This window comes from Siniperca chuatsi, linkage group LG4 (genome assembly GCF_020085105.1).
Source record: "Siniperca chuatsi isolate FFG_IHB_CAS linkage group LG4, ASM2008510v1, whole genome shotgun sequence".
Taxonomy (NCBI): domain Eukaryota; kingdom Metazoa; phylum Chordata; class Actinopteri; order Centrarchiformes; family Sinipercidae; genus Siniperca; species Siniperca chuatsi.
The window spans coordinates 13,742,426-13,770,422 of NC_058045.1; the positions used below are offsets into that span (position 1 = coordinate 13,742,426).

Consider the following 27,997-nt stretch of genomic DNA (forward strand, 5'->3'; position numbering starts at 1 on the left):
TGGTTCATCAAATGATTAATTGAGAAAACAATAGGCATATTGATAAAGAAAATAATCACACAGGCAGTCCTAACGAGGTTAACTTTCCATCTGCACAGAACTACTAAAAATAATATCCACTGTCCGAAAATAATTTTTGATTAAATGGCAGCGGCATTTAAGCATTTCTATTTTTGAGGCTTTTGTGGATTTTGAAAATTGAACCTAGTGTAAAATATGTTTTTGCAGAATGTATTCATTTATGAGTTTAAGCACAGTGTTGGACACAGTGTGTTCCTGCAGTTGTCTCGAGGTCAGACTCTTCTTTTCCCGAGGACGAACAGGATCTGATCTGATCCCCCAGCTCTCTCACCGGGACACCGGTGTCAGCTTACGGATGTCATCTCTCTCCGGTGTGATTACGGCCCCGCACCGCTTGTCCTCTACAGGTGGACATATTTAATTAAACTTCTTTTTAAGCCACTATTGCTTAATGATCCTATATGATAGAACTGTGTTTATAGGTTAGCATGTTATTATTAATGGCACAATAACCTGAGCATTCTCACGTTACAGACTGTGTATTAGCTCATGTTTAATGTCCAAAACAGTAGCTAACACCTGTATACAAAACCTTTCTACTCATGGATGTTTTGTTATTACAAATGTAGTAAAGTGAAGCATAAAGACCTAAGTGTTTCACGTTGTTTAACTTTATTGTTACCTAATAAAATTAGCTAGTAATGCAGCAGCCCAGTATACAAAGTGCTAACCGTTGAAGGGGTTCTTAATAGGAAATCGAATAATCTAATGTATAATTATATAACACGTTTAAAGAGCGGGTGTTGGTAACAACTGTAAAGGATGACGCACTAAAGGGAGTATTTGTAAACCTGGCTGGTACCTGTTACAGGTAAGTGGGTGAAGCCCATGTTCACTCCTCCCTCCAATCCCAGGGCGAGCGGATTGCTACAAAAAAAAGGGTGTTTCCGGTAGCAGATTTCAAAATAAACCACCCAGTGACAAACATATTGACATGTGTACTACAGAGTACCAAACTATAAATAACATTTTATGTTTTATCTGTAATATACAGTAAACTGAATTACATTTAATCACGGCTATGCGAGCGTGCACGCAACAATCAATCAATATTTCGTCACTGTGACACAAACATGTTTTTACTTTGAAGGCGGGCTCTGTTCCGCAATTTTTCTGTGTGAAATAAAACTGGTGTGAGGTTTTACTGTTCACGGTGTTGTTTGAGCTGCTTCGTGTGCACTCAGTGCTGGACTACCGGGAGCAGAGTTCGGCACAGCAACACTTCGTGATAAGGAGCAACAGGGAACCCCCTTGAAAGTAGTAGATGAGTGCAGGAGTGCTCAGTGTATAGCACCGGCTATCCCAGCTCATGGTGGGATTTTTTGCGGGATGAGACCCACCAGGGGCCGCGTGCACCGGCGATATCCAGGGCTCAGGTAGTGCGCACCCGCTGGGAGCAGCGGTGGGTGGCAGGCTGACGGGCTCACGGTGGGGTCAGTCCCTTCCAGATGACAAAGCGGGTGACCCGACCCATGAATAACTTGGAAAGAGGTTTCGCTCGAGAGCCAAGATGATCGCAGCGTTTTTCCCCTTGAAGAAACTGCGGCGCTATGGCAAATATCTTCTGTTCGGGGCGATTCTGCTGGTCGGAGTTGTGGCCGTTTACCATGAGATAGTGGCAGCAAAAGCATGGAGCAGTGAAACCAGTAAGTTTGTGGTTGCCAGTCTCAAGTGTTTGTTCTTTTAAACTTTTGTTAAAGTGATTCATTAGTTAGACTGCAACCTGTAACTGATACAACAGCCTAATAATGGAAAGGGAGCATGTTAAAAAAAGAAGAAGCTAGAATTAAACTTTCAGAAGGATTAGGCTACTGTAAAATGTCAGGTGTCACGCAGCTATAGATAAAACAATGTGCAACGTCCCAAGAAACCGTGCATCGAGTGACCACAGAAGCAGAAGCGATTTAACAATAAGGTGACTTCCTTACTATCTTAATTCTTTGTTGAGTTTACTCAAGCGGTAGTTTTAATAGTGGTGTTGAATAGAACTGCATTATTTTCAAAGTTGTTTCTGATATTTTGTCTACTTAATTTATAAATATGCAATAAAATGCAGTTTATTGTCACACAACCAAGTGCAGCTTAAAAATTTACCATAGAGCTGAATCATCACCTGTCTGACACAGTATCAGCAAAAAAATTGAATGCTGTGTGGTCAAGCCAAACAAATTTCCATGATGTGGACAGTAATGTACTAACTAACCTAACTAACACTTTAAAATGACACAAAAGTACTATTTGTTGCAGGAATTTACAATTTACAGGGCTTTTCTGTTTTTCTGGTCACTCATTGTATGTGAAATTCCATAAATAAGAATATGTTCAAATAACTGAATGCAGTATGAAGTGTGAGCATTAACAGGAATATATTTAGCTTTTACTTTTCATGAATGATGCTGGATTTATTTGGACAGGAAACGTAAGCCTTCAGCAGGTGAAACAACAGGTCGATTTTTAAAAGAGATGAAGCAGTGTATGTGTGTTTTAGAGCAAGAAAAAGAGTGTGAGTGGGGGGGTGGAGGGGGGGTTCACACTCAGAAGGAAGTCTCTTCTCGCATTGGGTAACCAAACTTCCTGCCCTTTATCTTGTGCGCACCTCAGTCTACCATCTGTTGCATTGCACTCAGACCCAAGTATAACATCACGGTGTCACCACACAGGCATGGATGGAGATGAAAACAGTGGAAAAAATAGTTAGGTTGGGGTCTGCCCACAAGAGAGAAATCAAAAACAAACATGACATACACGCTTTTTGCCTGACATGTAAACACATGCCTAAGACCTAACCTACATTTAAGGGCTCGCCTATCTACACATTCCTGGGCTGTAGCACCCTCATCCCAGCGGGACTTCTCTCAAGGGAAGGACTCCACATAGCCTTCAGACAGAGCTGAAAGAGCAATGTGAAGATCTAAATGTGATGTGTGATGTCTCAGCTATTTTTGTTTTTAATTACATTTAGTCGATAAGCAGACACAAGCTTTTCTTCGAAGTGATATGATTTGAACATCAGTCAGTCTTATGACTAACTTGTTGCACCAGTGTTAAACTGCCTTGATTGGAATTCCAGTTTGATGGGACACATGGGAAGAAAAAGTACATTGCATGGACCAATGCCACATACCACAGTCTTGATTGCCTCAGCTTGTTTGTGACATCCATCCATATTTGTATTCTGTCAAAACATTTGTGAGTTTTATGAAATTGCAGGGATGAAATTTAAATGTACTGGACTTTTAGATTAAAATGTACTGCTCATATTCATCCTGATTTATAATTGGGTTTTTTCTCTTGTTGTTGTTGTTGCTGATAGAGCAGTATTCCTCATCCCAAAACATCACATATAAACAAGAAACAGATGGCTGGGTTATAAGTGATGATTCAGTCTGCAGATCTTTCTCAAGACATCGCAACGGCAACTTTACACACAGGCTTTGATTAAATATTGGCTCTTCATTAAGCTCCAACTATTAACACCTAGTCAACAAATGTTTAAATCAGAAAATCAAAGATCAAGTTCCCCTAAACCAACTGTCAGAGGCCGATATACAAGATCAGATACCATGTTTACAAAATCTACTTTGCATTAAGCATCACTCTTCATAAATGCACCATATTTTCACCTTCACCACAACGACTTCCTAACTAAACGCTATTTAGCTCATTGTTCTATTGTACCTTGTCCACATACACCAATATCCTACAATCGTAGTCTGTGTAAACCTTTTTATATACAAATAAAAGACACAAAACTTTAAAAAAATATATCAAAGAGAATGAAAGGAAATACATCAGTCCATATCATCATAAAACTGCTGTAAAGAGCCACTCAGAGTATCCAACATTAGGAGTTGTTAATCTAAAAAAGAGAGAAGTTCTTTTATTAAAAACCTCTTGGGCTCTGTGTGTCCAATCTAAAAAGGAGCACTCTCACTGCAGATGTTTATTGTTCTGGTTTCCTCCCTGCGCAACAGAGCAGGAATATGTTCATCACCTATGACCTGTAGAGAAGAAACTGAATGATAAAGACTGTCGACACAGGGTACTACAGGAGCACTCTGAGGCTCGGCTCTGCAGATACGGGTCTTTAAGGGATGGCTTGTTTTTCCCACATGTAGGTCACAATGGCACTTAAGAACATAGATAACGTATGAAGTGCTACAGTTAATAAATGGCCTGATGGAGACCCACCCACACAGGCTGCCATCTGTGTGGGTGGGTGATTTTTTTTTTTTGTGGTGGTCCTCTCCGCTGGGCATCTTTCTCCAGACATTTTTGAATAATTCTTTAGTAGAGAAGAAAACGTTGTTTGAGTTAATGATATGATGATGATAATAATAAGGCTTTCTGGAAAACAAAAACCTTCTGGCATCACACTGTCTGCGGTATGCTACTTCTCTATAACTGTTTTGACTGTGTAAACTGCATATTTGACTTGTACTGTATTTTACATAGCCTCTCACCCTGAAATTTACATATAAGTACAACAGCATTTGTCTAAAATCCTAAAACTGTAGCACATTGTCCAGTAGAAATGGGTTTTGTTTTTTTTTTGGCTGTGTCAGGAGAGTAGTTGTACGAAACCTGAGCGTGCAAAATAGACAACACAGACCAAAATGACACATTAATACAATATCCACATGAAAGACCTCCAGGCTCTGTTGTTTAGATGTCATTTCTGTGCTCTGTATGAAGGCTGAAAGCCTGCAAAGTCCTGCAGCAATTTTCTTTTTATCAGCTGAATTTCACCAAAGCAAGCAGTGGCAGTCATTTTGAAATGATTGGATTTGATGACTGAACAAATCAAATTGAACAAATGCGTTATCAGTGCTGTGGTGAATATTGTGACGAAAAGGCAGCAGAAGAAGGGGTAGACTGAGTGCAGATGGAGATAAAAATATTCCTCTCTTTCTTTTCTTAACCACCACTCTAGAATTACTTGTGTTGCCAAAATTGGCTACCATGTCTCAAGGGTGTGTGTTTGGAGATCTCCACCCTGGTGATAATGACAGACTCCCAAGTCCACAAGCACTGTAACCCCAATTCACTCGCTGACACCACAAACTCATTAAAATAAAAAACCTGAGGTCCTCTTTAAAACTACACACTACCTTTTTTTATAATTTGAAAGATGATGGAAGAGGTTAGAAGGAATAATATTTCTCTTCTGCTCTGCCAGAGTGCCAGAGATTTTTGCCAACACAGGAGTGCCATAGCAGCTCATTGAGGCTGTGACTGAGATGAGTCAAATTCAGTGGTCCTCAGCATTGAATTGGAACAGAGGATGGGTGGGACTCTTTTGGGACAATAGCCTCCATTGTTCATGCAACATAAGCCCTCAAGAAATGGATGAAAAAGCATCTTGCAAAAAAGTTAATTCAATTGTATTTATGATGGTTCAGGACTCACCTGAGCCAGCCCTAACTATAAGCTTTATCAAAGAGCAAAGTCTTCAGCCTGCTTTTAAATGTGGAGAGGAGCTTGATAGCTTGAGTTATGACATTGGGTGTGACGGTGGCTTACGTAGTTTATGTAATTTGTGAGTGATTTCTGTGGTTGCAGTAGGACATTGTTTGTTTGTGTCACATTTTCAGCAGCACTGTTTGAGATTCAGCCTAATTATTACAAGAGTTTGTCATTCATACATGTACATTTGTGCTTCTCCCTCCCCACACACCCTTGCAGCTGAATCTGTGAGTTAGCTGACTTTCCTATGCCACCAACCATAAGAAGCAGATCAAGCCACACACTATTTTGGGATTAGAATACATTTTTGTTTGGATGCAAAGTCAGGAAGCCAGTGCAAGAATAACAACTTCTCCCACCTCCTGGGGAAATCGCAGATTTCTTTAAAATCAGTAAATAAGACCCCTCTGTGCACAGCCACTGCATATTTGCCTGTCAGCCCTGCGCTGCTGTGATTGTTTTCTCCCGCTTCCTCAGGTATGAATCCTGACGTTGACGGTAGCAGCTGGAGGAGAGCCATGTTTGACAAAACGGTAAGGATGATGCATGGAAAAAGAAGTGGTAATAAAAAATGTGGTGATGCAAGGGTGTGTGCAGGGAGGGTTGGAGGAGACCCAGCTAAAGTCGGTGATTTTAATATGTGTGCGTTTTCCAGGTCATAAGGGACTGTCAACCAGACTCTGTGGAGGATTCAGCTGCTTGGAGCTCCAGCTACACTCAACAAACCTGGAAACCAGAGGTGTGTGTGTATGTGTCCATAGCACCCGCATGCATTAACACTCACCTCTTCTGAATAACCTGCCCAGGCCTGCCCAATGCCCTCCCGCCTCAATGCATTCTCCTATGTGTACACTACCTGCAGCAGAGTCGGCTTCAGCAGCTTCCATTGCTCTGTAGTAGGGTCATTATATTTCCACTATATTAAGCAGTGCTGTGCTTTGGCAAGTTGCTTGCAGCTCATATTTCATGTTTGGGGTAAGCTGTTGGTGTGTCTGGCTCTACAAACCAGTGTAACCAAACTTTACATAAGCAGTGTAATAATCCCAGCCTAACCTGTTGATTCACAAACAAAGTGCTAGGTGATGGGTCAATACATACATTTTGTCAACTGTCAGTGATTTATACTGTTCTCTCAAAATGACTATTTTATGACAATATTGAATTTACTTCATTTTTGCACCAATTTGATAAAGTACCTTAATTTTGGAGGGTATTTAATCTAACTATAAAATATGTATGCCTGTCCTCCACATATCTCAAGAACCATTTGTCCAATCGATTTTAAATTTTTCAAATTTGGAGGGTGTATTGCTGTGGACCCGAGGGAGTACAGTGTCGAATTTTGTGCAATTTGGCCAGATGGTGGCGCTATAGCGACAAACTTTACGTTTTACAATGATTGTGTATGTGGCGTGTCAAAGTGGTCTAGAGGGCTGTGAAATCTGACACCAGAGTGCAGAGCAGCCGACTTCCTCGCCCCCAGAGAGAGAGAGAGAGAGAGAGAGAGAGGCTATAGAAACCACATTTGGTGGAGATATGATGTCTGAGTGACCATTATTTAAGCAATCGGCCCGCTAAATCGAACCTAAAAGATACTCAATTTACAATCACATAAGTCTAAGAAAAGCAGGAATTCCTCACAATTGTGAAGCTGTAACTATAGAAGATGATTAACAATCAAGATCAAAAAAGTTGCCAGTTAGTTTTCTGTTGATCGACAATCGTTGCAGCTGTACATGATTAGTATCGGTGTGAGTGTGCCTGAAGTAAGCCTAGTGGTTACCCTCTTTCTGAAATAAAAGAAGATTGAGCTTGACTCCCAGTCAAGTCAGTCTTTTATCACAGACTGGAAAACAGAGGAAAATAGGCTTGTTAAATGATAACAAGCAAAACAGGGCCTATGAAGAGTCTTAAGTCATTATTTTACACCTTTTTTATCTGGACCTCAGAACCCGGGTTATGCTAACATTTAACTAACTGTGCTGATGAGTGTTTAGCTTGACTCCTAATGAAATCTGAACTACTGGGCTGGTAATACCAAGGATTTGGCGCTTACCTGCATTATACTGCCCTTGTGCTGCAATCAGCACATGCAGATCAGATAACATGGCCTGCCACACAGGTGTATGTTTACAGGACATCTGGGCCTCTGCTGAAACTCGACTGCTTCCTCGTTTACGTGTGTGTGTTTCCTACAGACTTTCATTGACACAATTATAGGTAGGAAAGAGAAATTTGACACCCAATTCCTGTGATCCACCCCTCTACCTGTGTATAAATACATCTTACTTAAAGGATCAGCTTAGAGTAATAGTTTTCCATAAAGATTAATTTTTTTATTCATTATTTTTAGATTCATATTTTCATTTGATAATGCAATGAGTACTACAGACAAAATTCCATTCACCTCCATGTATTGGGGTGGAGGCAGAAATCTTAAAGGCGGATATCTTGAGCAAATAAAACCAAAACTATCTGCTAGATACCACTAGAGGTAAGGGAGAAAATGTTTTATAATTTGGGTGAACTGACTCTTTAAGCAAGACATGTCTGTATACAGGAAGAGGGTGTGGATAATTGGAGTCAGGTGACAGTTGAAACCAGTAGTCCTGTCATTGTATTGTCAAGTGATATCTAAGGAAGTCTGTACTTGTTGTTTTTAATTTGCTAAGTACTAAGGCCAGATGGTTAATTGTCCCACTGCTGACTGACTGCAGCATAAACACCAGTGTGTTCTCAACATCGCTCTGTTTTCTCCTGCAGTATAAGGGACAGGCCAATCTGCATGTCTTTGAGGACTGGTGTGGCAGTTCTACTGCTGACCTCTTCAAGAACTTGCACTACCCGCTGTATCCTCACGTAAGTCAAACCCTTATCTTCTGAGTTCACTCAGTTTTCATTAATTATATTTAATTCGTAATTTACATTTTTAGCCACACTAGCAACAAAGCTCCAGTGATGGCAGTGTTGGTCAGCTGGTCCACCACTTCGTTCCAGACTTCAATATCTCAGCAACTATTAAATAAATTGCCATGAAATGTTATACAGACATTCATGGTGTCCAGAGGATGAATCCTACTGACTTTAGTGACTGCCCTGACTTTTCTTCTAGCATTCAAGTTCCCCTCAGGAAGAATTGTAATGACTTTTGGTAATCCTTTAGCTGTTAATTAGCAAATGTTAGCATGCTAACATGCTAAACTAAGATGGTGAACAATGTAAACGGTCCTGTCTAGATGGTAACCCTGGATTTGCGGAAACTCTCGCGAGATATGTTTAGGCAATAAAACAACTTGTTTAGGCAATAGAACTACTTGGTTAGGTTTAGGAACTCGCACAACAAAGAAACAACGCGTAAAATCTCGCGAGTTTCCGCAAATCCAGGGTTACCATCTAGACACGACCATAGTAAACATTACACCTGCTAAACATAAGCATGTTAGCATGGTCATTAGCTGTGTTCCAAATCCATACTACTTACTAATTCTATACAGTATGTACTACATACTAATCATGATAGTATACTGTTTTAGCTGTTACAGTAGTATACAAAAATATCAAGATACTTTGATACGAACAGGAAATTATACAATACATGTGACAAAGCTACTTCCAATTAAACTTCACAAATAGACATCAAAGTGTTTTTACTAAGATTTAATACTTATTTTTTTGTTTTCCAAGAATTTTTTTTGGAACTGTTTCACTCTTAAGCTGTGAGCAACTCCTCCATTTCCTTTTGTGTATTGCATTGTGGAAGAATAGTGAACATTAACAGCACACTCAAAATCAACCGTATTTAGTATGCTCACTGTCTGCTTTGAATATACTTTTATTTTGTTTTTATTTTCCAGTGTGAACACACTACATACTAAAAACCTACTTAGAATCAGTATGTAGTATGGATTTGGGACATGGCGATTGCCAGTATGTTAGCATGCTGACGTGACATTAGCATTTAGCTGAAAGCACCGCTGTGTCTATTTACAGCCTCACAGAGCTGCTAGCATGGCTGTAGACTCTTGTTAGTTCCCCAAGTCGCTTCACAGTATGTCTTGGTATTTTGCGTCATCGACTTTTCGCAACATGTTCTACTTGTAATTCATGGCTTAATATTTAGAAAGATAGGAAAGCAGAATCCAGTGATGCCTTTTACACTTGTTCAAGTTTTACACCAGAGGACAACATTATCAAGATTATGCCACATGTCACATACAGTTCTCATACAAGGTTTTTTAAAGGATAATGGTGTTATTGTTTAGCAACTGAGTTTTTATGTGGCAAAGACATCCCTGCACACACACACTGACGCAAGTGTAGGCAAACACACACACAGTTGTTTTCAGTCAGAGGTGAGAGGAGAGGTTCTACATCCATGTGCTAAATCCTAATGTCTGTGGACTCAAGATGTAGTCTCACTTTGAGTAAACATCATGGCTGATTGTCAGTGTTTCCCTTTCCTCTCTCTTTCAGTCCAGGACTACAGTGCAGAAGCTGGCCGTCTCTCCTCAGTGGACCAACTATGGGCTCAGGATATTTGGTTATCTACATCCATATACTGACGGTGCAACATGCATTTTTTTCATCTAGTTCCTGTCTGTTACCACATTGAGTACATTCGTGCTATACATCTCCCCTTATCGCTTCCTCAGTCTGTATCTTTATCATTTTGACTCATTTTTTCTCTGTCTCTCAGGAGAGTTTGTGTTTGCTTTGAGCTCTGATGACAACTCTGAGTTTTGGCTCAGCACAGATGACTCTCCCCTCAACTTGCAGTTATTGGCATGGGTTGGAAAGGTATGCATGTCTGTCATCTTATCAAGTGGCGGAGGGTAATTTCCTCATACTTGTCTCTGTAATGTTTTGGGTCCAATTCCTACATTGGACCCATATCCTCAGCCTTCATACCTGGCTCCAGTCTGTCTGCAGTACCCATGACATTGTTTTGTTTTTTTTTCACAATTTTAACTTATATTGGGATCGTTCTTCCTTGTTTACATGAGACGGCGGCTATCCTGCGGCACGCTGTACTGTCCTCCTCACGTAATTGACTATTTACATCACCTGTCTCCCCTCGCTCTCGCTCTCACCCTCGTCCCTCTTCTTTCTCTTCTGTGCCCACCAAAAACAGCCATGCACCTTCTGCTGTCACTAACTCCCCCTTGTGGAGTGATCATAGTGCTGCTTTTCCTGTTCATATTTGGAGCCTGGATCCTTCTAGCACTACTTTTAAAATTCCTATGGTAATTTCGCATAGGTCTCTCAAACAAAACAGACACAGCCTACACAGCAATATTAACAATTTAATAAAGATCAGGGCCAGAACCCTATCTCCAAGTTTCAACTTCTGTTCTAACCCAGCAGACTGTTTAAGATGGCTCTTCTCAATCCAAGGTCCCTCTCTAACAAAACATTTATTTTAAATGGTTTTATCTCTTCTACTGATTTTTAGATTTCATGTTTTTATCAGAATCCTGGTTACGTCCTGGTGATCACAGTCACTGCTGAATTGTGCCTTCCAGATTATGACTGCTTTAGCCACCCTAGGGATTGTGGTCGTAGTGGCGGCATTGTTACTATCTATAGGAAGCATTTAAGTTTCCTACTTTTGAAGTGCTCATGTTTAAACTTGGCGGCCCACTCCCGATCATATTTACTCTTATTTATTTCCCCCCTTAAACCAGATGGTTCGTTCTTGTTGGAGCTCCCTGAATTTTTTTCCAGTCTTGTTTTAAATTATGATAGAATTGTTGATGAGTCTTCTAATGCCCTTGCTGCTGATTTTTTTTAAAATATCACTAACTCTAAACTTGCAACATGTGTCTGGACAAACTCATTCCCGTGGCCACACTTTAGACCTAGTCTTTAGTCTGGGTCTGAGAAAACCATCTTTGGAATTAAGGGACATGTTTGCATCTGATCACCTATGCATTGTTTTTAACTGTGAATTATTTGCTGCTAGTACTGTCTTATTCCGCTCTAATTACACACACGTCCTTAATGAGCATAGTGCCTCTAAATTCTGTACACTGTTCAGTTCTCTTGGCAATGTGTTTCCTGACTCCTCCAACACCAACTATTTGGTTGATTCTGTTAATTCTCTGTGTTCCTCAACCTTAGATCTCAAAGCTCATCTGAAAAATAGACCAAACTCAAAGACTAGAAAACAGCCATGGTTAAATAACAGTATTCAAAGCTGTAAAAGGAAATGCAGAAGAGCAGAACGTAGATGGAAGAAATCAGGTCTCCAGGTCACCTTTGTGGCTATGAAAGAGTTATTACTCTTTTATAATGGGATGCTAAAAAACTGCAAGAACATGCCATTTCTCTGCACTTATTTCTGCCCATCAGCACAACCCCAGATTCCTATTTAAGACTGTCGATCAGTTAGTTAACCCAGCCTCTCCTTGTGCCCCTGCTGATTGTGTTGCTGACTGTGAAAAGTTTTTATTGCACTTGGCTGCAAAGGTGGAGTTAATAAGATTTGGTATTACCCCCAATCCTGCCTTTTTAGATGTGGATCACCTGCTCAGGGATTCATTGAACAAATTTTCTGTTGTTACTCTGCCTGCACTCACCAAAATCATGTCTCCTATGAGAGTATACTCCAGTCCTGTTGATATAATTTCAACAAGGTTTTTATTGGAAGTTATGGATTGTATTGTGTCCCATTTGCTATCTATCTTGAACAGCTCGCTGTCGACTGGCTGCGTCCAAGATTACTTTAAAACTCCTTGTGTCCAACCAGTCCTAAAAAAATCCTGGGCTTGATCCTACCCTCCTGGATAATTATCGTCCGATCTCTAAACTGCCTTTTATTTCCATGGTTATCCAAGGTATCTAAGCAGCTTCTTGATGCTGTGGAAAACAATAGTACCTTTTTTGAAAAGTTTCAGTCTGGTTTTCGTCAGCAACACAGCACTGAGACAGCCCTTCTCAAAGTCACTAATGACCTTTTTAATGAATGCTGACGCAGGCAGGTGTTTTTATGACAGTATTGATCATTCTTCTAGATAGACTGAGGCACTGGGTGGGCATATCTGGAACTGCACTAAACTGGTTCTCATCTTATTTGTCCAACAGGAAGTTCTGTGTCGCCATTAATAACTTCATGTTGTCATTTCTCAATGACACACACTTGTACCTCCCTGTCAAGCCCACTGACCTTAGTACGCTGAGTTCTCTGCAGGACTGCCTGTCTGACATAAAAAAACTGGATGTCGATAACTTTTCTTCAGCTCAACTCAAATAAAACAGAAATCCTTGTTATTGGGCCCAACATATCACTAAACAAATACTGGCTACCTGTCACAACATATCAAGCCTGTTGCAAGAAATCTTGGTGTCCTGTTTGATAGCAATTTATGTTTTGAGCAACATATCACTAAGCTTGTCCAATCATGTTTTTATCACCTCAGAAATGCAAAAATATGATCTATTTTAAATCTTACTTATGCAGAAACTGTTGTACATGCTTTTGTCTCCTCACGCCTTGATTATTGTAACAGTCTGTTCACTTGTCTTAATCAAAAAACTCTGAAATGACTGCAGACTGTACAGAACTCAGCTGCTAGGCTTTTAACGAGGACCAAGAGGTATGATCACATCACACCTGTTTTAGCCTCTTTACATTGGCTCCCTGTTTGTTTTAGGCTTGATTTTTTAAGATCTTATTGATTACTTTTAAGGCTCTTCATGGTCTGGCTCCAGATTACATTTTAGACCTTTTAATCCCCTATGAACCTTTACATAGTTTGAGATCTTCAGGCAGGGGTCTGTCTCTTCCTGTGTCCAGGATGAAAACAAAGGGGGGCAGAGATTTTGCCATCAGGGCCCTGAGGTTCTGGAATATCTTGCCTGAAGAAATTAGGTTGTCTGAATCAGTGTCTTCTTTCAAGTCTCTTCTCAAAACTCACTTTTATCTGAAAGCATATCCTGATCTTATATCTGAGCTGTCTGTTTAGTTTATTGGTTTTTAATTTATTGTTATTATCTCTTATTTTGTTTTTACCCTTTTATATATTTTATCTTTCACTGTTGTATTTTATTTCTCTCTCTGTGAAGCACTTTGTAGTTTGTTTGATAAGTGCTCTATAAATAATAAACATCATAATAATAATTATTATTATTATTATTATTATTATTATTATTTGTTTGCATATGGGTTTTCTTTTTCTAGACTGGCACAGAGTGGACAGCCCCAGGCGAGTTTGAGAAGTATGCCAGTCAGACCTCCAGACCAGTTCAGTAAGTTGATACAAGACTAGATTTTATTGTTAGTGAGTAGATTAACATACAGTACTGTATTATGTGTGTAGTAATTAACCCAGTTCAGTTCAGTCTCTTTCCCTGATTGCAAAACTCAGTTGTCGGACCCCCCTGAAAACTTGGTTTGAAATCTTAAGTATTTCCTCCATACCATTTAAAAAATGTATTACTAAAGAAGCAACAAAAAAAACTTAATCTGCTTCATCACAGTGGCATCTCCCTGAGGCAACATGAACAAATAACCCAACAACACTCATCAGATTCTCATTCAAATAATATTGAAAGATCTGGTTGGTGCACACATATATGGGACATACCCATTTTCCAGCTCAGTCCCTTCCACTTCAAACCCATGAGAAGAGCACATGTAAAACAACACCGACAGAAATCTCTCAATAAAAATAAGCCAAACTATTCTAACTTAAAGGAAAAAGTCATATGTTTTAACTGTCCCCAAATATCATATCATATCATATCATATTATCCCAACCTAAAGTACCCCTCCAGTCAAAAATGTGTTTTTCTTATGTTTATGTCCCCTAAAATATCAGACCTCGACTCATCATCATGGAAATTGCAGGATACAGCAATTTTAGGAGCTTGAGCCATACTGGGGACTAAAAGTCAAGCCATCGCAGCCTCTTGCTGCCTAAATATTGACCTTTCTTTTTTTAATCTGTCTCTTGCAAGTCCGCTACATTTTTTTGTATAAGTGGAAAAACTAAATTGCAGGAGTACCTCTTTTAATGACATCAACTACTACTACTCTTCACAGCATTACTACTAACATGCTGGAAAGCTTTGTCACACTGTGTGGGTGTGGTTTACTGTAACTATACAGGAAATCTTGTATGCTACACAATGTGGACAAGGTCGATGAGTTACCACCAACGACGGAAAATGTAAACCTCAGCAATTAAGATCAACACTGAGTTTATGTACATGTCTAGTGGCCTTGTTTGTACTGATTATTTGGATTTTAAAAAGTGTTTTTGAATAGAAAGATGTATTACATGAAAACTACAAAAGTGTAAATCTTTAATATTCTCAAGGAGGACAAACCTATAAGAGGGAGAACATTATATCTAGAGGTTATAATTGATTTAGTTTTCCTCTGTGATGCTGGCATTCCCTGAAACTGGTAAGGGGCCATTGCCACACACACACACACACACACACACACACACACACACAGGGAAATCAGACAGATAATTTGTGCAGAACCTATAATTAACCTAATTAATTGTATATAACAAAATATATAATATCTGCTTGAGAAGCCACTGGGGGAAAGAGACTTATACACAGATCTTTATCTGACCATAGGAGCTGTTGCAACCTTTATGTTCAGTAGAGCTGCGAAGCCAACCAGGACCCACACAGCTACATGATTGTATTTCTTTGGAGAAATATTTTAGGTCGTGTCTGATATCACTATAATGTAGTACTGAATATGAACATTTACTGTCTGACAGGTTGTCTGCTCAGAGGAGGTACTTTTTTGAAGTTATCCACAAGCAAAACGACAGAGGGACTGACCATTTGGAGGTGGCAGTAAGTAGTTGGACTGATCAGCAGTCATAAAAAATGTCCTCTACTTCTTTCTTTGTCTCATTTTATTGGTCCCAACTCTCACATCAGGTCTGTGCTCATTTTCATGTGCAATGTAAGTAATAGAGTGGAAGAGACATGCAGTTCTTTTTGTTTTCACACAGTGGCAGCTCCTGGACCAAGGTTTTAGGTTCATGGTTATTGAATCCAATTATATCTCCCTCTATGTTAGTAAGTACACAAAAACCCACACATCATTCCTGCTGCCTTTTTAAAAAAAAAAAAAAAAAAAAAAAAAAAAAAACCATAGCTCAGCGTAGATCTCATAATACAAGACTGTATGCCTTTATTATTCTGCAAGGATGCTCAAACCTGCAGATCAAATCAGTGGTTTTGTTGCACAATGAATACAGAGCACTTCTCTTAAACTAATGCGCTGTGGCTTCATCTCACAGATGAGTCTGCCTTGTTAATGAGTGACATTGACCACATACCACAGACGGTTGCAAGCCACAAACACACCCCCACAAAACAGCGTGGTGCAGCAGCAGACATACTGAGGGAAGACCTGCGAGACACTCTGTACCAAGGTGAGAGATGTCTCTCTGTTGCTCTAGTTCTTTACAACATGGCATCCTACCATCCCAGATGCAACTATTGTGCAACTTATCTCCTTCTACTTAATGCACAAAGTAATCTTATCTCACATCTTTGTGTTGTATTTGTTTGCAGTGCCATTGATAAACAGCGAGTTCCTACAAGGTCTTCTGCCTGACTGCTCGTACAAACCCAGCTACACAATCAAAGACTTTCCTCTGCTCCGCTACCAGGGACTGCAATTTGTATGTATTTATATAGTTTGTTTATTTCATTTACATTTCTACTGGGTGAGCTCCAGCTCACATTATTTTTCAGAGCTCATCATTCACTCAAAATAGGTCCTGAATACAGTGTTGGAATGAAAGAACCATGTACTCGCGAAAGATAACAGAATCAGAATCAGCTTTATTGCCAAGTAAGTTTACACATACAAGGAATTTGCTATTGTATTTTGTACTTTGCAGTGACTTCCTGGAGTCTTGTCTGGCAACATCATGGAGACAATAAGACTTCAGAATGTCACTGCCAAGCCAAGAAATAGTCCTGCACACAACTCCCGTAAGACCACAGCATGTCGTTTTACACATCGGTTTTTGTACAGATTAAACAAAACAATATATAACTTGTTAATTAGTGAGCTGTTTCAAATCTTTATGCTAAGCTACAGTCCCTGACAAAAGTCTTGTTGCTTGTGTACAAAATGACCTGAAGTGCCGCTGAAATATATTTCTAATCAAGATTTTTTTTACAAGAAATGGCTCATTTTAATCCCAACAGCTTTTGTAATAATGTTTCAGTGCAAAACGGAACTGTCAAAAAGTATTCTAATATTCACAGCTTGGTAAAGCCCATTGAGTCAATTGTTGTCGCCTTGTCATATGATCTTCACCTGTGACTAATAATGGATCAATTAGGTCCCAGGTGTGTATAATAAGAACCCCAGTACACTGGACCTTCACATCAACTGCAACTAGACCTCTGCAAACATGCCTAAGATTCACCCTGAGACTATATTTTGATTATCAAGAGGCTGAAGACCAGATCCACTGCTGATGTGGCAGACACATTCAATGTGTCTCAGTGTCAAGTACAGAGGATAAAAAAAAGATTTGAAGAGACTGGAGATGTTTTTGACAAACCCAGGTCAGGCAGACCCCGCAAGACAACTGCTCGAGAGGACCGTTTATTGGCTCGAAAATCCAAGGCCAGCCCATTTTCCACTGCAGCAGAACTCCACGAGACCTGGTCACCTGAAGTCCCTGTGTCAACCAGAACAGTTAGTCGGATTCTGTCTCAAAATGGCATCCATGGTCGATTCAGTGCCCAGAAGCCAGCACTAAACAAAAGACAATTGAAAAACCGTGTGGCATTTGCCAAGGCCCACAGCCTGCTAAAAGGATGGACGCTGGAAAAGTGGCAGAAGGTGGATTTTTCAGATGAATCTTCTGTTGAATTACACCACAGTTGCCGCAAATATTGCAGGAGACCTACTGGAGCCTGCATGGATCTGAGATTCACCCAGAAAACAGTGAAGTTTGGTGGGGGGGAAAAATCATGGTCTGGGGTTACATCCAGTATGGGGGTGTGTGAGAGATCTGCAGGGTGGAAGGCAACATCAATAGTCTAAAATACCAAGAAATCTTAGCTACCTCTTATATTCCCAACCATAAGAGGCCAAATTCTGCAGCAGGATGGTGCTCCATCGCATACTTCCATCATCAAAGTTCCTCAAGGTGAAGAAGATCAAGATGCTCCAGGATTGGCCAGTCCAGTCACCAGACATGAACATCATTGAGCATATGTGGGGTAGGATGAAAGAGGAAGCATGGAAGACGAAACCAAAGAATACTGATGAACTCTGGGACGCATGCAAGACTGCTTTCTTTGTTATTCCTGATGACTTCATCAATAAATTGTATGAATCCTTGCCAAACTGCATGGATGCAGTCCTTCAAGCTCATGGAAGTCATACAATATATTAAATTTGGATCTCACGGCACCACTACTTAATTTGCTGACATATTTTTGTATTTGCAGTAAATTTGTTCAATTTCTGTATAGGTGACAAAACTTTTGTCTTGCCAAAATTTGACCTTTCTGCCTTGATTAAATGATAGATCTTTTTTTCAGTGACACAAATTTATTTCAGTGCATTAAACATCATCTGGGAGGGTTTTAGCTTTTCATATGAGCTATTTCTAACACCAATTGATTAATTAAAAGTCAGGTTAATAGCCGGTGTTTCTACAACATAGATAAGCGACAAGACTTTTGTCAGTCGCTGTAGTCGGTCGCTGGATGTAGCTTCATATTTAACAGACAGATATCCTCTAACACACAACAAGAAAGCAAATAAGCGTATTTCCTAAACTATTGAACCATTGCTTTGAATTAAGGCATATTTTAGTTTGGAATTTATTTAAATATGAACCTTACTTAACATCAATTCTGAAATCTGGTATACATCCAAAAAACACATGCAGTATGTTTTGTTTTCATCTCAACTCTGCGCTCACCTGTTTGATCCCTGCGGACAGGGGTTGGATAACCCTTATTATACAAGATCTCAATTCATCAGTAAGCTCTTTTAACAGCATGTCATTTCGTTTCATCTCCCCAGGTCCACATGTCCTACATCTACCCCAATGACTACACCCGACTCACACACATGGAGACAGAGAACAGCTGCTTCTACCCTGAGAGCCCCTACTACATGAAGATGTGAGACCTCACATAGTATACTAAATGGAAATACATACAGTAGGACAGGGCAGAGTTAGAAGTAGTTTATAGTATCACAGAGGATGATGTATCTTTAAGTATACTGAGAATTTTCCTATCTGAAAAGTAATTTGTGATCTTAATGTAACATCAAGCAAATTAACTTCTAAATCTTTGCATAATTTTTGTCCTCTTGTCTTCAGATTTGGTTTCTCTAGATACATGAGACTAGACCATCCTGATATGCAGGAAAAAGGAAACGCAGGCAGAGGTATTTTGTACTTCCCTCTTCTATTAAAAAACATTTTTTTTTTTAAAAGTTACTTGTATTGTCACTCCATTACACTCTCTTTTTCTCTCTGCTTCTGGTGAATGTTAGATTTTGGTTTCCTGAGGAGGAAATCAGTGCTAGATGAGGAGGACAAGTTTGACATTGAAGCCTATCAAAGAGAAAAGGAAGCCAGGCTGGACCAGGTAGATAACACCCTTTTTCCAGACTATGGTGATGATTATGATGACTATGCTCAGAAACGCAGGCGCAAACTCTTCTCATTAGTCATGCAAGAAACTAACAACATGCTGAAGAACACCTCTGACACAAGACAGCAAGGTTGGCAAGGGAAATACGGTGTCCCACAGCCTCAGCCAGAGCCACAGAAACCAGTTGAGCCTCTGCAGTCTATGCCAACACAAGCCTCAAAACATCATCTGCAACAGAACTGGACAAAATTAAAGCCAGAGGACCGGTTTAAAAAAGTAGAACAGATGAAACCAGAAGGGAAGTCAAGACCAGCAAAGAGACAAAAGCTCAAATCAGCAGAGACAGCTGTGAGAACAGGACAGACAAATCCACCAATACCAGTGGACAGAGAGCAGCTTAAGGCAAAGGAACGACCAGCAATCCCATCAGAGCAGCTCAATGCTAAACAGCATAATACTCAGAGGTCCCGTAAAATAAAACATATCCATATCCAGAGACTGAAAGACTCAAAACTTCAACCCTTAGAGAGGGACGCTCTTCTTCCTGAAAACCCTACAGTGGCCAAGCAGCGGTTTGTAACCAAAGGAATGGAGCTCCAGCCAGCCGCCACCAAGCGTGTTACCACTCCCAAGAGAGACATCAACCGCCCTTTAGTAAGGCTAAATCAGAGGGACAAACGCCTCAGGGATAAGGAGATAGAGATGAATATGCCTCTACAGCAGGATCTAGAAAAGAGCATCCACCGTGCAAAGATGATTGCTAGATTAGACAATAAGCTGTTGGATGTGAAAGGAAAGGAGGACCAAGTGGGGAAGGAAGACAAGGCTCGCAACAGAGCTTTGAGCAGGAGAGACACCAAGGAGCGTGGGAGACTCTCTCTATGGGGACCAGAAGGAGACTTTGAAGGCGCGCATGACAAGGACCTCACCCCTGCACCGGTGTTTGACACTGAGATCAACTGGAACCAGACCTTTCAGGTCAGCCACCTGGACCTTCAGGCACAGCGATCAGACTGGATCGACCTGCGCTGCAACATCTCAGGCAACCTACTGTTCCAGTCCAGTGATGCTCTGCCCATAGTCAAGGCTTTCATGGACCAACTCAACGAAAAGCACCACGGGTAAGTACTGTATTTGTATATACATTTGTGCATATATATGTGCCTGTGAATCAGCTTTATTTCAGTGAGAGTTTTTCCCTGAGAGATCTAAAATGGGTAAAAAGTAGAAGCTAATTCTCTGGTTCCTAACTTTTTTGGCTTGTGACCCCAAAATAAAGCTATATCTACCTGCAACCCCTCTATGTAGAGCTGCAATAATTAGTCGATTAACCAATTAGTTGATCGACAGAAAAGTAACGGGTAACTATTTTGATAATCGATTAATCGTTAAAGTCCATTTCAAGCAAAAATGTGCTAATTCCAGCTTCACAAATGTGAATATTACACTTACTCTTACACTTCTATGATAGTAAACTGAATGTCTTTGGGTTTTGGGCTGGCGATCAGACAAAACAAGACATTTGAAAACATCACCATTTTTCACAATTTCCTGACATTTTATAGACTAAACAAATAATTGTTCAATCGAGAAAATAATCGGCAGATTAATCAGTAATCAAGACAATAGTTAGTTGCGGCCCTACATGTATGTCCATCTTACATTGTTTAGGCCTCTAAAATTATTCAAATTAAAGAGATAAAATTATCCAGAACCTAGTTAATAGAGGAAAAAAATGTATAAAATCTGCTTGCTCAGCCTCCAGAGGATCCAGACGAAAGAGACTGATACACAGATTTTTATCTGACCAGCCTTGATGTAGACCAATGAACTTGCAACCGCTCAGATTTATCTTGGGACCCTTTGGTGGGGCCTCCACTCTTAGGTTGGGAACCACTGACCTAACTGAAAAATGTATGCTGGCATGACAGTCCTGAACTTTGGGAAACTATAAAAAAAAATATATATAGCTAGGTTACGAAATTCACTTGCAAGGAATCCTGTTGTCAACCACACTTCCAGTATAATTACCAATTAATCAATGAATCAATCAGGTTTATTTGTCACATTTAATCTTATAAGGTACAATCACACTGAAATGTAATCCCGCCAGTTCCTTCAATTTGTGAATTAAAAAGAGTTTAAATAGGGGAGCCCCAGTAGCTCACCTGGTAGAGTGGCCTGGGTTCGAAACCAGCCTGGGCCCTTTGCTTCATGTCATCCTCTCTCTCCCCTGCCTTTCCTGTCTCTCTCTACTGTGGCTATCTAATAAAAGCAATCCTTAAAAAACAAAAAGAGTTTAAATAGTAATTTAATAAAGGATCATTTAGGATCCTATTTGCCTGATTGCAGAAGCTCTTCAAGCCTCTCAGTGCTGGCCTGGTGTATCCGGTACCCTATTCCCGACCACAGCAGGGAGAAAAGGCTGTTATCCGGGTGGTTTAGATCCCTAATGATTCTCTTAGTTTTATTCTTGCAGCGCCTCGTGGAAATATCCTTTAGGCAAGGTAGAGCACCACCTATTGTATGTTCAGCCTAATGAACCACTCTTTGCAGGGCTGTACAGTCCTGTTCGGTGCTGTTTCTGTACCAGGCAGTGATGTTCCCCATCAGTATTCCTCAGTATTTGAGGAGATACCCAGAATTTCCTCAAGCATCTGAGGTGAAACAGTCTCTGCCTTGCCTTTCTCACCACTGAGTCAGTATGCAGCAAACAGGACAGGCCATCGGTGATATGGACAACAAGGTACTCCACCCTCTCCACCGAGGACCCGTTGATATTAAGGGAGGGCATAGTTCCGTCCTTGCATCTTCCCAAAGTCCACTATCAGCTCAATAGTCTTGCTGACATTCAGGAGTAGGTTGTTGTCCTGACACCAACAGGTCAGGTAATTAAATAGCAAGTAAAGTCACATGCATAGATTGCATAATTGTTTTGCAGCACATTTCACATTTTTTCTTTGATTCTCTCTGACCTTGAAGGCAGTTCACATTGGAGAGTGTGGTTAACGTGGTGAAGCGTGTGGATGAGGTCCAGGGCAGCCGCTACCTTCTGGAGCTGGAGCTGAAAGATGTGAACGGCCAGCTGCTGCGCCTGTCACACTACATCTACACTCTGATTCGCCACAGCAGGCAACCCAGCAAGGACTTGAATTTCCAACGGCCGAAACCTCAGCTGGTGCTGTGTAACCCGGTGGGCTTCCGCTGGAATTCTGCTGCCACCGTCAACTTCATAGTACCGGGTACATACACCTTTTACCATGCTCATTACAGCCATTACATTCACCAACTCCTTCTTTTTCCTTGTGCTTCATTTTGTGTGTTGTCTTCTGTTTCTACTTTTCCTATCCAAAGAAACATTCATCATCAAGGTGCTCAGGTGTTGAAATTCAGACACATGACATAATTGATGACTTGATGACATTTTAGAAAACCACCACGTGGGAAGCATTTTCAAACAACATAAGATTAACCTCAATATGTCAACATTTCCTTCTTGGACTTGATCTCCTTTTAGAAAGTACAATATTGACATTAATGGGCATTTCCTAACCACAGAATCCTTGTCAATATTACCTTATTAAAAGAAAGGCCTCTGTTATCTGTTTCAGTATCAGACTCAAAGCTGTATAAAGACTCAGATCTCAGTGGACCTTTTGAAAAACACTTTTTGGGAGTGATCCATATATTTACTTCAGTAATGAAATATTGGCATCCTGCTCAGGTCAACAATGTCCTTTGTCCACAAAGTAAATATTGCAATATTGGTTCTAGATAAAAATTTAAAAGTTCCTTTTCTCTATAGTAAAATACATGTATGATGCTATTTATAATCCTTTTCTCTGTGGTTGTTTTAAAAAAAAAAAAAAAAAAAAAAAAAAAAAAAGTTTTTAAGAAAAGGTGTTTACGCACTGATTTGACGCTCCCAAAAAAGATTGAGTGCAGCAATGTGTTTCTACATTTTGTCTTCGTCAGATAATACTAGAATACTAGAGTACTTGATAAAACGTCATGTCAAAACGTCATAGTTGGGAGCATGAATTCAGTGCGACGGTGCCTTTTTCTTGATGTTGTTATTGCCTTTTTGACAATGCTTTGTGGCTTTATTTTCTAAATTGTTATTTGTTGTTACTGTTATTGTATATTATATGCTGTTTTTTGTTCTATGTTATGGTGAAATGTTAAGGCGACAATGTATATGTAATAATACTACATGAAATTTCCAGTACTCAAACACACACATATCCCTTGATAGTTGCTGATGAGCAGCAGAAGCCAAAACATGCTCGCTAACAAACACTGAAGTGAATGGATTGTGGCTGCAGTTATTTTAAGTACACAGGCATCGTTATGCATTACCTAAATAACTGATCATTTATTTGTACATCTTTCTCAGTCAAAAACCAGGCTCGGTGGGTGCAGCAGCTGATTGCTGAGATGGAACAACTGTTCAGAGAAACTGGAGACGCCAACTTCAATCTCATCATCACTGACTTCAACAGCACCGACATGGATGTGAGGAAGGCTCTACAGAAATCCTCTCTCCCCAGGTATGTGTTTGTGTTTCACTTTTACATTGAATCTGAACTTCTGAAGCTCATTACACAGGATATGCATGTACTATAATAATGCCTGTGGAATTGATCAGGTACCAGTATGTGAAGCTGAGTGGAAACTTTGAGCGCTCCGCTGGTCTGCAAGCAGGTGTTGACCTCATAAATGTGAGTATCGCAACATCACTGGGCAATAAAGCATTAAGATGAAGTGATGGATGTATGAATAGACAGTAATAATGAATCTCATTTTATATATTTCCCTCCTCATTCTCCCTCAGGATGACCACAGCATTGTGTTTCTTTGTGACCTCCACATCCACTTTCCTCCCTCCATCATCGATACCATCAGGAAGCACTGTGTGGAGGGATACATGGCCTTTGCTCCAATAGTCCTGAGACTGGACTGTGGAGCTACTCCATTAGAGCCCAGAGGTACATGCAACTTTAGTTTTTATTTTCATGTAACTGTGGTTCCTTTTGAAAATTAATAAAAAAATTTAAAAGTAATTCTTTTCTCTCTCTTGCTGAAATATAATACTAACATTTTTGTAAAGCACTAAAACTTTACCACTTGAGTCATCATTATCAGAAATCTTTTAATGGAGTGTTCATATAGCAGTAGTTTTAAAATGAATGGTTAAACTGGTGGGAAATTCTTGAATTTGTCACTTGGAGTGTTGGTACCCTGTTAGATGTACAGCAAAGAGGGAGACAGACACATCAATGCAGAAACGGTTTGGGCATATTGAGCAGATTGCTGTACATATTCTCAGTTTTCTGCATCAAGGCTCCCCTCCTTTTTTCTTTGAATTACTACTGACCCGTTTTAGGAGGCCCACTCTTCCACTGCTCCTTTGTCGATTTAGGGACTCAGTCTTAAACAAGCAGATGTGATTCCAGAGATGGAGGGGAATCTACACAGCAACCTCCACGTTCATGTCTTCATCTGTTCTTCTTGCGTTGACATGTTCGATTAATAACTTACTGCCTACAGCCACACAAACTCAGACAAATATGCTCTACTGGCTAAACCTCTTTTAGTGAATCGTGGCAGCCAGTCATGCCAGGTGTGGCAGGTGTAGATTCATAAAAATAATGTTTTTTCTCACATTGATATGAGATCTTAAAACAAAGGCAGTGGTCGTGGTAAGACGTGTATTGTGTGAGGCACAAAAAAGCAACATAAGAGATGTAGAACGAAACTAGTAAAAACAATGCAAACAGCTTTAAATGAACATAGTCAGTAAAATTTGTGTGGATGTAGGTGACATTAAATTTTAATGAAAATGTGACCATCTGTGTTGCAGGTTACTGGGAGGTCAATGGCTTTGGTCTGCTGGGGATCTATAAGTCAGATCTGGATGCAGTTGGAGGAATGAACACCAAGGAATTCACAGACCGCTGGGGAGGAGAAGACTGGGAGCTCCTCGACAGGTGTGTGCCTCTCTTTTTTTTTTTTTTAAATGTCACTTAATAGATAGACTTGTGTGTTACTCATAGTTTTTTAGTCTATTTGCTCAATTTGCATTTGTTGTCTTCATTCAACTTTTTAGAAAAAAGTTTAAAAAACATTTGAACTGTTGAACTGTGTTCACAACTCGTTCACAATCTATTATTGCAGGTTTTAAGCTGATTTAAATTTTGAACAAAAGAAATGCATTCAACCAAGTAGCATACTTATTTTTGGTTAATTGATTAGTTTATGTTCGATATTTATCATATTTATGTGTGAATCTGGACAACAACATAAAAGAGTTAACGTCAGTTTTGATTGATAGTAGGCCTAATAGTTCACTTAATATCGATATTGTGGCTTAAAACATTTGGGAACCACTGCCTTAAAGGCTAACGAAATTAAATGTAAGTAAACAAACTCTCCTCTGTTCTCTGCTCTAGGATTATCCAGGCAGGACTGGAAGTGGAGAGGATCTACTTGAGGAACTTCTTCCACCATTATCACTCCAAACGTGGCATGTGGAACCACAGGATGTCGACCAGCCACAGCGGCCACTAGGAGCGACAATGGTCACCTGCTGCTGCACCATGACAACGGTCACCCCAGTAACAACTACGGCAACCAGAGCACTTTAAGGCCGGAGCATGATTCCTGCTACATAATAGTAATAGCTGCTGACCGACAGAGAGGGTCACATAGGATGCTGACATAGGGTTGGATACTGTCCTCAGTCACTCAAGCTCTGTCAAACAGCAAGTTACAGTGTTCAGCAGTTAAGTGGCAGCAGTGAAGGTTGTTGCTAAGGAGATACTACTGATATGCTCAAAGTTTATTCCACTGGATATACGTATATGTTGACTACTAAGAGGGTACTGGTCCATGAGTGCCATTGACTGTGTGATATTATAAATGAAGATACTGCTGTGCATCATGTTGCTGACTGAAAACATGATGATCTGATGACCTAAATTAAATGATAGTTCACACACACAAACACAAGTGTCCTATGTCATAAAGATCACAAGTCTTACACTTGAGAAAAAGTTGTTTGTTTTGTTTGTGGCAAAATTAAATACATCTATTTAACTGCAGATTGTGTATACGGTAAACACAGCCTCATTTGTCATGTTGTAAATTATGGAATTATTTATTGTATCATTGGTTGTAGGGGGGTTGTTTTGGGCGTTATTTCTAAGTGTACTTCCATTTATGTGTTAAGTGCCCTCCCCATATTTGTTCTCATTAATATTAATTGTGCCTACTGTTGACTGACTGTTATTCAGGTACTGGGGCCACATAGGGCTGTTTTGTTTTTGTTTTTTTTTTACAGACAAGACAGGAAAAACAATTTAATATTTAAGTGGTTTTCATGATTGTTTAATTTAGTTTTGTCAGAGGACAGTCAGTTAAAAAAAATGACTTGGATTTTTAGGTATGTTTGGGTTTTGTGTTGCCCAATGCATCACAGACAATATTGGCATATGAAATGGTAATCAAATATCAGAAAACTGAAACAATTATAAGAACATTGCCACTTACCAAAGATAATAGTTGAAAATTGAGTAGGAGGACTCCTGTGCAGAAAAGTCAAAAAGCAGGGTTTATTTTTTGACATGACAGACTATTGAAAATGTCTGTGTAAATATAGCCAGGGCCATTTTAGTCAAGAAGTAGATTTACTGTAATTTATGTCCATGTAGCCAGCTCATATTATTTTTATTGATCTACCTGATGAAGTTGTTTTTCAAAAGAATAATTATTTTGAGTGAATCTCAAGTCTATGAAGCTTCCCATTCTAACAGTGGGAAATATTGTTTTCACTGTCAACACAGTGAATACAGATAGGAAATGTAGTGTGAAAAATGATTGTGTATTTATCATATTGTTTCATTGTTATTTATACTAATGGCAGCATTTTCAGATTGTTCACATTCCAGTTTTACAAACGTGTTGTGCCTGTCTTAGTCTTTTGAAATTGATACATGTTGATCCCTTTTACTTGTCATTTAGGGCAATAAAAACAACACAATTCTTGTCTGACGCCAGACTACGCTGGTAGATTTGGTTTGTAACACTGCCAAGAATTGTGATGTTCCCCCCTTTTTCTTGTACCAAAGTGTTGAAGCTTTTGAAATTTGGTTTCTGGTTTTGCCAGAATGTTTGATGCTTTCTCATTTCCTCCTTTACTACGACTTCATCTCTTGTTTTTAGATATTCCTCATCCCTCTCTTTATGCTGGGAGTTAACCTCTGCCTTATTGTAGAGTTCTGCAGTCTCTTCTCAGGTTTTTTCCATTTTACACTGCCTTGACAAATTTGAGGAATAAATTTCTCTTGCCTTCATTTCCATTACATTATTTGTACTTTTTTGATAATTGTCACATGCTATGCAAATAGTGAACTGAGACAAACGGCACAATTTCCAACTGATATTACAAAACGGAGGTATTATGGCTATAAATTGTATGTCTAAAGTCTTTAAATAACAAAACAAAAACTAGTATAAATGAAAATCAAAATTTGTGCAACAGGCTTTTCAGATACATCATGCTGTTGAAATGCCTCCTTGGCGTCTTCTAAACATATATTTGCATATCACCATTGTTGGATTTAAACCTTATATCTGGGATATATCAAACCTTTTTAAAGCTATTCAGATAAACTCAAAAACTGGTTGTGTAATTGATGAAAGTGATTTTGTGATGAGTTGTTCTCTCTTCCCTAGGGGGGTTAGCTGAAGGTACGTGCAGATAACAATGTTAAAGAAAGGTGTGGTTCTATACTTTGAAATGTGGCAGGTACTCTGCCTCCATTTCTAT

The 27,997-nt window shown here is 39.7% G+C and overlaps 1 protein-coding gene across 1 annotated transcript; it reads left to right on the plus strand.

Moving 5' to 3' along the window:
• The first annotated feature begins 1,223 nt into the window (after positions 1-1,223).
• b4galnt3b (beta-1,4-N-acetyl-galactosaminyl transferase 3b) lies at positions 1,224-27,521 on the plus strand. The gene is made up of 20 exons (XM_044194688.1): positions 1,224-1,727; positions 6,025-6,080; positions 6,203-6,286; positions 8,311-8,406; positions 10,021-10,111; positions 10,244-10,344; positions 13,727-13,794; positions 15,291-15,369; positions 15,531-15,597; positions 15,822-15,956; positions 16,099-16,208; positions 18,587-18,687; positions 18,891-18,958; positions 19,067-20,288; positions 22,150-22,409; positions 23,564-23,717; positions 23,816-23,888; positions 24,002-24,155; positions 25,031-25,157; positions 25,620-27,521. Exons 1-20 carry the CDS (start codon positions 1,592-1,594, stop codon positions 25,735-25,737), a joined length of 3,300 nt encoding a protein of 1,099 aa, XP_044050623.1. The 5' UTR covers positions 1,224-1,591; the 3' UTR covers positions 25,738-27,521.
• Positions 27,522-27,997: the final 476 nt, after the last annotated feature.